The sequence below is a fragment of the Neovison vison genome, chromosome 10 (assembly GCF_020171115.1).
Source record: "Neovison vison isolate M4711 chromosome 10, ASM_NN_V1, whole genome shotgun sequence".
Taxonomy (NCBI): domain Eukaryota; kingdom Metazoa; phylum Chordata; class Mammalia; order Carnivora; family Mustelidae; genus Neogale; species Neogale vison.
The window spans coordinates 66,165,979-66,175,128 of NC_058100.1; the positions used below are offsets into that span (position 1 = coordinate 66,165,979).

General features: G+C 50.3%; 1 protein-coding gene across 1 annotated transcript; it reads right to left on the bottom strand.

Moving 5' to 3' along the window:
• Positions 1–690: 690 nt before the first annotated feature.
• Positions 691–7,887, bottom strand: IL19 (interleukin 19). Its single transcript, XM_044266312.1, has 6 exons — positions 7,855–7,887; positions 5,448–5,594; positions 5,229–5,294; positions 2,720–2,872; positions 1,751–1,825; positions 691–803 (listed from the first exon to the last, which is right to left on the bottom strand). Exons 2-6 carry the CDS (start codon positions 5,589–5,591, stop codon positions 708–710), a joined length of 534 nt encoding a protein of 177 aa, XP_044122247.1. The 5' UTR covers positions 5,592–5,594; positions 7,855–7,887; the 3' UTR covers positions 691–707.
• Between the last annotated feature and the right edge of the window lie 1,263 nt (positions 7,888–9,150).

The following is a 9,150-nucleotide window of genomic DNA, read 5'->3' on the forward strand; positions in this document are numbered from 1 at the left end:
AGAGATCACAAGTAGGCAGAAAGGCAGGCAGAAAGAGAGAGGGGGGAAGCAGGCTCCCTGCTGAGCAGAGAGCCCGATGCAAGGCTCAATCCCAGAACCCTGGGATCATGACCTGAGCTGAAGGCAGAGGCTTAACCCACTGAGCCACCCAGGCGCCCCCCTATGTGCGTTCTTTAAGGCGCCTTTCACTTCTAATTGCCACCACTTAGGAGTCCTTGGCTGGCCCTTGCTGAATGAGAAGACAGTTCCACTGACTGGCAGAGAATTGAGTTTATTTAGGAAAATCAGTCCGTACAATATGCACTACAGGACATCGCTCGGCTCGCATCACAGACACGGGATAAACAAGCACACAATAAGTTAGGGGGAAGCCCACCCGTTCCCGCCGCGATGGCCCGCGGGGCCTTCCCACAGATCGGTTTATTATAAATACGACAGCACACTATTTGGCTGCTTTCAGGCAGCCTGGGCCCAGCCAGGGCGGCTTGCAGCCCCACTGGGAGATCTGTCCAAACCTAGATTTTCCCCTGCAATACCCCAGCCTCACAGGAAAGAATTCCAAAGTGGAAAGAGGTTTCTTCAGAATTCCTTCATCTGCATAAAAACGGGGTCTTCCCCATCTCCCTCCCCTCCGGCAGCCTTACAGGGGCTGTCCCAACCCACACCCCTCCCACATCCCCTCATCCTGGGTGTTAGCTTCCTGGTCTTCAGGCCGCAGAAGGTCCTTGATGATTCTTGTCAATCCAGGCTAGAAAGACGTCAAGCTCTCCCAGCGACTTAATGGCAGCAGACCGGACCTCCAGCTGAAACCAGGCAAATCATCACAAGAACCTGCCTTTCTAGACCGTGTGATTGTTTTCAAATCTTTCCCCATGTTCCAGTCATCAGGAGGTTTTCCTTTTACCCATCCATTATATTGGCGGAACCTATGTACCCTAGATTATTTTTCTAACAGGAAACCCAAGTTGTTTTCCCTCGTTTCTTAGTTTGCCAAATGCAGATACTGGCTCGTAGCATCGTTGTGAGGAACACGTGCTGATGTCTGCAGCGCGCTTGGGAGAACAGCGGGTCCATGGCAAGAACAGTACGAGACTTAGCCAGTTATAACTGATGCTGGGCAGCCTCTCCAAACACAGCACGGCCGTGACCAGACTCCCACCTCCTGCCTTCTTAGAGCACTGACATCAGTTGGGAGTGTGGTTGAAATGCAGACTCTCAAGCCTCGTTCCATACCTACTACGTCGGAACTTGCATTTTATTTTGGCCAAGTCTCCAAAGGACGCATGTGCGAAGCACCAGTTCTGCTCTGCCTCTAGATGAGGTGTGCGTTCTGTATTGCATGTGCGGGAGAAGCACTGTTCTCCATCGCCCCCCAGAGTGCTGGTGGCGGTTACCGACCACAGTGACCCCTAGCAGGTAATGTGTTCATTGAGGATCTTGGCTCCCTCTGTGTCACCCCCATCCGAAATGACATGCGTGCTTTCCCTCAATATTTAGTTCTGATACATTAGTTCTGATATGTAAAGGCAGAAGAAATGGTGGGGGTTGAGAAGGGGAGCCCAGGAGATTAGTCAAGGGGCTAAGGCCAACACATTCCTTGCGGACACACAGAACTGGGAAGACCAGCAATGAACACTTGTCAAGGGAATGAGCAACTCTGCGTGGAGAGGAGGCAGAAGGGTTGGCACACTCTCTATCAGGGTCCCACGGCCCGTCTCCGTCTTCTGCATCTCCCCCTGCCTACCCTTACCTGATCATAGTTGTCGTGGATGATTCTGGTGGCATTGGTGGCTTCATCCCTGCAGTGACACTGCCTCTGCTCCTGCTGAGATCCCGTGGAGGAAGGAGCCATCAGAGGACCTTCCCACCCGGCCCGCCTTTTCTGCCCCAGGTGGCTCAGGAGGGTCAGCTCGGGTTGGAGCAGCGAGCGGGACAAGAGTCTGTTGACAGAGTCACCCTGTGTTTGACCAGGGCTTTTCTGGGTTTGCAGCTCGCCCGACTGGAAGGGCCAGGTAAGTGGGGGACAAATCTGCCTCGTCACCACCTGGTGAATGCGGCATCCCATTAGGCACTAAATATTTACTGGATTAGTGAATTAAATAACTGATTAAATGAATCTTAAGGTAAGTACGGCAGGGGGTCATGACTTCTTCTGACAACTTTAGAATCCAAGGCACAGAAAGGGGAGAGAATTCGCCACAAAGTCACACTGTGGCAGGGTCGGGGCTGGAACCCGGGGTTTCTCCTGATCTAAGTTCTTGTGGGTTTGTTTGGGTTTGGTTTCATTTCTGGTGTTTGTTTCTAATAGAGCACAATGAATTTATAGACAACCCTCAGGGATAGATTATAGGATGGAGCAACCCAGAGGTCCATGGGTATGGAAACCCCAAAGGGCCACGGACCAAGAAACTAGAGAGAGTCGTATGATAAGCCTGGACGCCTGGGCGTGCCTCTGTCACAGGCCAGCACTGAGGTCGCTGAAGGAATACTTTGACAGAAGGTCACCCCGGGAGGATTATCCATGAGGAAATGGGATCTGCTGAGGCATCAGCCGGAAGGAAGCCCTGAGGAGGAGGTTCTGGATGGTTCTCCCCTGGATGATAGGGCAGGGGATTTCCCTTGAGTCTAGGAACGACTACAACAAGCCAAGTGGGATCAGCATGTCCTGGACCCTCCCTGGGACCGTGGGGGAACAGGGAGTCCTGAGGTGGTCACTCACACATCGTTGCAGAGCCTTCTTCATATAGAGGAAAGAGTTGGCAATGCTGCTGATTTTTCTCAAGATCTGAGGGTTCAGCTCCTGATGGTCCTTGAATACCTTGTCCACGTAAAATGCCAGGAGGTTCTTGGTCATGCAGCATACGTCTAAGGGCTACAGACACAGGTTAGAGAAAGCCCCAGCGACTATCTTCTCTTACCATCTCAGAGACCAAAGCAGCCTATCTGAGTAAGGGCGTCAAGGAACAAAATAGCTAAAGGTCAGTTTTATAAATTCATGTTGGTCTCAGAGTATCCATGTCCTCTCAACACGTCAAAGCTACTTATGAGGCCAAGGAGAGATTGCCCTTTCTTTCTTTCTTTCTTTCTTTCTTTCTTTCTTTCTTTCTTCCTTCCTTCCTTCCTTCCTTCCTTCCTTCCTTCCTTTCTTTCTTTCTTTTTTTTTTTTTAATGGCCAGGAAATACAACAGCAAGCAATGAGCCCAGTCACAGACTAGAACCCTCTCTACAGCATCCCAACACGTCATCACTCACTTCAGCTTAAACCCTTGCAGGAATTTGGTGTCTCCCTTTTGAAAGGATCCACATCTGAGCAGCTTTCTGGAAAAGTACTTCCTTCTGTGGTGCTGTGGTCCGCCCCTCCGTACCCGCTCCCACCCATCAACATTGCACAAATACCCGTGTATACGTATCAGGAGCTCTTGCACACCCGGTGTGTGCTGGGCACAATTCCTTCCACCGTAATGACATTGCATTTATCCTGCCCTCTCTGCTCTGCTCCCCCCACCACCCCGATCTTTCCTGTTTAAACTGCAGGGATCCTTTGAATGGAGCGACGATTTGCGAGAATGGAAACTGACAGCTGCAGGAACGTGTACTTCTGGGTGGGTCAGCAGCTGGCAGGGTGTCTGGGTCTCTAAGGGGCGGCCGGGGAGGGGGGGCGTGCTTGAATTCCCAGGATACAGCTCAGCAGTTGGCAGGCTGAATTTCCTTCTAGCAATTTACACCCTGCGCTGAGAGCCAATGAGTTGCCTGGCAGGAGGTTTATAGCGCAGGCTGAGAAGGGAGGGGTATGAAGTATGAAGCATGAGTGGGACAGGGCGTCCATCTTCATTAACATTAAAGCAGCAAAGCCTCCTTGACCCCACAGGCAGCTTTTCCTCAATGGCAAAACCCTTCTCCTTGTTCTCTCCTGCTGGTTCCCTTAACCAAAGGAGCAAAAAAGCGAAACACCTTTGTTTTATCAGGGAGCAGGGGAGGGGAGGGAGAAATAGATAAAAACCAGCCTCCTCATTGACTCTCCTGCCCCATCAGCTATTTCTGGATCTAGAGAGGAGAAAGAAGCTGGAGACAGAGGGAGCTTAGGATCAGCCACTGGCTCAACCATTGACTGGTCATTTTCTCTCCGAAGCTAGCGATTTGCTCATTTGAAAATGATGGCTTTGGAATAGGTCGCCCCCCTGGGTCCCTTCCCACTGCGCTATCCTGTGAGTATCTCACACAGCGGGCTGGAATAGTATTTAGTAAGTGGCTACATCTATTTCCTACGACTAGATCAGGCCCAATACTGCCTAGAAGAATTGTCTCGCTCGGAGAAGCCCGAAGAAAAAGAAAGAGTAACTCATTGCAACTATCTTTCACACTCTGGCAGATAAATATCTGGGGGGGAAAAAAAAACAAACCTGGATCTTTCTACAATGCTTACAAGGACTGGAGGAGCTCATTTTTAAGGGGGCTTCTCAGTGACTGCATTCTATAAAGTGAATTCTCGCCTTGTAAGCCTAACTGCTTCGTAACACACCCAGCACCTCTCATTTGGAGAATTGGAGTATCTCTTTACTGCCTTTTGGCCTCACATTTTCTATTGTAAGGAACATCACCAGACAGTCTTTCTGAAAGATGCTGTGGGTCATACCGTCTTTGGCTCGAGAACCTGCAGGACCCCTTATTGCTGTATTACAAGGTCAAGGCTCAGCCTGGCTTTGAAGCTCTTAGTAAAATGACTTCAGCGTATTTTTCTACTTCCTCCTCTTACCCTCACCTCACTCACCTGCCCGATCCTCATGCCACAAGCCTGGTCTGATTGCCTCACCGTCCCCTAATACACATTCACTGATCTCACACACATTCTCCCTGATCTCCAGACTCCTTCCTCCTTTATCCACTGACCCAGAGCCAACTCAGTTTTTAAGTCACTGTTCATTTTCTTGGCTCCCCCGTGAAAACTTCCAGAATCATCCTGAGCCACAGACAACCTGGTCCATTTGAGCGTGTGGCACCCCAAAATCCCTCTGTAGATAAGTGGCACTTCTCGGGTCCATCCTAGGAGTTTCTAAGTCCCTGAGACACAACTGTGCATGAACACATCAGCTGGAAAATAAGAAACTGGGCATATTTAGAAAGTAGAGATTGGAGAAGGAGAAGAAGACAGATTGGAGAATTTCTCTCTCAGCCCAGGGAACTTTCACCATAAAAATAACAATACAGAAAGAGCAGATCCAAGCCAATACCTTGATGCTATGCAGGGTCTCTGGTGTGGACAGGATGGTGACATTTTGGAAGGTGTCCTTAGCTTGCTATGGAGGGAAACATAAGGACAGACACAAGCCATGAGTACTCTGTGTCCCCCTGAGAATCAAAGGATAATGAAAAGGAACTTGCTCTTCAAGTGAAGATGGAAGGTAAGACACGCTCCCTTGCCCACACCTTCACCCTGAACCCATACTCACAATGGTTTTTTTGATTTCCTGGAAAGTCTCTTCTATATGGTGTATATCCATGGAGATCAGACACCTTCTCAGACCTCGGGTGTGCACTGAGCACAGGAAGAACATAGCAGCCACGAGCCAGAGGGAAACACGCTGTCCCTTCATGTCCTGCAGGAAGGGGGGAGGTCAGCTGCCCAGTTGAGAGGGGAAAGCAATGGGGACCCCTGGCCAAGCTCCCCTCTGTACCTCACAAGGCACGCCAGACAGCAGCCAAGAAAACGAGACTCAGTACCTCAGCCTTGTGGAGTTCATGGTCATGTGTCTCCTCCTCTGTTTTTCTTGAATCAATTGAATGAGCGCTCTCCCTCCCCCGGTGCCCCCACCTTCACCCCAGAAAGCACAATACAGGGCTCTCTCAAGTCCCAGGGAGTCTATTTGTGTGGATATCACTCCATTATGACTCAACAGGCTCGTTTTTGTCAACAGGGATGAAAAGCGTTGTTTTTAATAACTTAAATAGGAAAAACAGGGTTGGTAATACGCCCTGGGAATTAGGCAACAGATCTGAAAAACCCTAAAAGCACATTTTTTAAATGTTTGCTCCTGAAATAGGCGACACCCTTTTGTTATAAACCCCCAATGTGTATCTGCTTAAAATCATCTGTCTGAAGCCAACTATGAAGATGTCACCTTCCGGAGAAGATGGGAAAGGGAGGCACAAGACACCTCCAATCAACGAATTAGCCTCAGTGAAGCGAGTGAGGCGGGCAAGTTGGCAGCTCCCACTCGGTCACTCACTGAGCCCAGGGGCTGTGAGAGACCTGTGTGCAGCTCACTTGTCCTGGGTGGGGCCAGACTCTTCTAATCCCATCACCCCCTGCCTCTGTCCTCTCTGTCCCTCCCACGCTACCACTCTATGGTTTCATGCAGACGCACGGAGAAAAGTCTCTTCCCCTGACTTGCCCCAGCCCAGGGCTTAGCCTTCAAGAGAAGGCTTAGGACAGCGTGTGTGATGAGATCAGCCCTCTGCCCAGCATCCTCCATGGTGCCCGCCCAGAGTTCTGGCTTCCAGCTGTGTGTGTGTGTGTGTGTGTGTGTCTGTGTGTGTGTGTGTGAGAGAGAGAGAGAGAAAGAAGGGGAGAGACCGCTGGCTGTGTACAAGCTAGGAAGCCAGCTGCAGGAACGGAGGAGCCCCCTACCCACTCCTCACCACTGCTTCCCATGCCAGAGCTGCAAAGACCTGCGTGAGACTGTGAGCCTCGGCAGACCCCACTGCCCACCGCCATTCCCCAGTCTTCCCCGGAATTCCCAGGCTCTTCTCCAGAAAGCCAAGAAAGAGCAAATCCTGTTTCAAAAACCATTTTGCCTCGTGTCTTAGTAACTCGGCATCATCCCCACGAGGGCACAGCTGTAGAGCGAGACCTCACCGTGGCGCAGGCATCGTGCCAAAGGGCTTCGTTCCTCTTTCTTCCAACCTCTCTCTTTCTGGCAAAGCGGGAAAACAGACTCCCATTGGCAGGGAAGACTGTAAAATCTCCCACAGCTCTCTCTCCCCACCTCGAGGCAACTAGGACACTTCTAGAAAGTCAAGTGACTGGGAAGAGAGCACAGTCTTTCCTCTGACAAGACGACTCTAAGAAGCAGTGGGACATCCTCTGATCACCCCCATGCCAGGAGCCTAGGACCTCATGCAGAGGACAAAGATGCCTCCCTTAGCTCGGGTAGGTGAGCCCAGACATCTCAGCCGATTCAGAAACAATAATAGCTAATGTTTATCATACATGCCACGTGTGGGGGGCATTGTGCCGAACATTTCCCACAGTTTTCTTATTGAATGCTCACAGCCACCTTGGGAGATGAGTGGTTTCTGTCCCCATTTTACCCAAGAGGAAACTGACACAGAGAAGCGACGACTCCTGCCCAAGGTAGGCAGCCAGTAAGCGGCAGAGCCAGCGTCAGGAGACAGACAGGCTGGCACTCAAGCCGGCTGTCCTTGCCGCCACAGTGTCCATGGACAGTAGCAGCTGGATATCCGGGGCCTCAGCTGGATATCCCAGCAGCTTCCCTCCCACTAGACAGACAGGAGCGCCTTTCTGACCCAGTCCCACTGAACCAACCGTGCTCCTTCTATTTAATATAGCAAAGCCTTATTTTAAAAAAGAAAAGATATCAAATGCCCACACAGCTCCTAGAACAAAAAGCTTGTAGTAAATAGTAGATTCCTTCCTCTTCCCTTCCCTCCTGCTTCCCCATTCTCCATCCTTGCTTATTGAGAACAAGGTACGAGGAGCCTCGTCCTCTCCATGGCATACCCTTCCCCGTCCTACAAAATCCCCAGGCCATACACCATGTCCACAGGTCACATCTCTGCAGCAGTGAGGGCCGAGGGCTAGGACGGTGTGCGGCCTGGGAGCGCCTCACCTCTCACCAGATGCTTCCAGCCACCCCTGTGTCTTCTCTGTCTGCCCTTCGTCACTCAAAAAGGGCTGGTCACTTTTATGCAGGTGGATAAGAGGAAATGCTGTCAAGGTTTACTGGGTGGGTCCACCTTTGGGAGATTATTTTTCTCCTTGTTTCCTTAGTATCTCATTTCCCTAATTGTTTTCTTGCTTCTTTGAGATACAGCTGATTAATCATTATTAAGAAATGCCTCTTTCTTCTGGGTTTTGACATGCAGCTTCTAGGAAGAATAAACTCCCCATCTCCATGCAAATGAGAATTTCTTGCAATTCTGTGTCCATACAGAAAAATCCAAGTTAGGTCACTTTCCTGAGAGCTATGGCAAGCCACCAACTGTACCCTGCAGGCAAACTCAGCAAAGTACTCTCCTGCCGGCCCCACCCTGACAGCAGCCAGCCCCAGGAAACCATGCAGGTGTCCTTGGTCCCGGCACCCTTCCTCTGCCCGAAGCTTCATATAGCTGTTGAACACCTTTTGGTGCCAGGTGCTAGCGAAATGCTCTACGTGCGTCATTTTGTTTAACCTTATGGGAAACCTCTTTTTCCCCCTCTCAGAAATGTACCTGCTTGGCCACCATCTCTTTCCTCTTCCTCATGTCCCTTGGAGGACCCTTTCATCTCGATTAGTGCAGGGAGAGAAAATGAGAAGTAGAAAGTGGGAAAATGAGGAAGTGGAAGAGCTTAGCAGCCAGTGGCAGACCCAGGAACTGAGCCTAGAGTCCTTGCTCTTGGAACAGAAGACCCTCCATCCTAATTACTCTTCGTATACAAACTCTACATCGTGACTTCTCCGAGGAGCAGGGTTTGGGGGGATGGCGAGAGAAACGTAGGTTGTAAAAAGTTTCCTCCCCAAGCGTGACATCCCCAAATAAGCAGAGCTTGTTTTTACCAAACGAAGCACTCTCAATGGAGATGGGCTACAATTACAAGAGACCCACTGGCCCTTTGGACAACAGGCTGGCGTGGACCTTCGATGCAGCGAGATGGGGGAGGAGTGGGCAGGACACCGGCAGAGAAGAAAGAGGAACGGGGAAGTCTGAGGACTTTTTATGGGGTAAGTGTGAGGGCAAGAAGCTATGAGGGCTACGAACCTTGTCCAGCATCTTGGACTTAATGATTTAATACATGTCCTAAGAATACAATACATGATTATAATGACCACAGTATACCTCTAGATTTATACCCTGCCTTTCTCTCTTCTCTGTGAGACCTTAGACAAGCTGTTTATGACTTTTCTGAAGCTCAATAAAATAAGCAAAATAAAC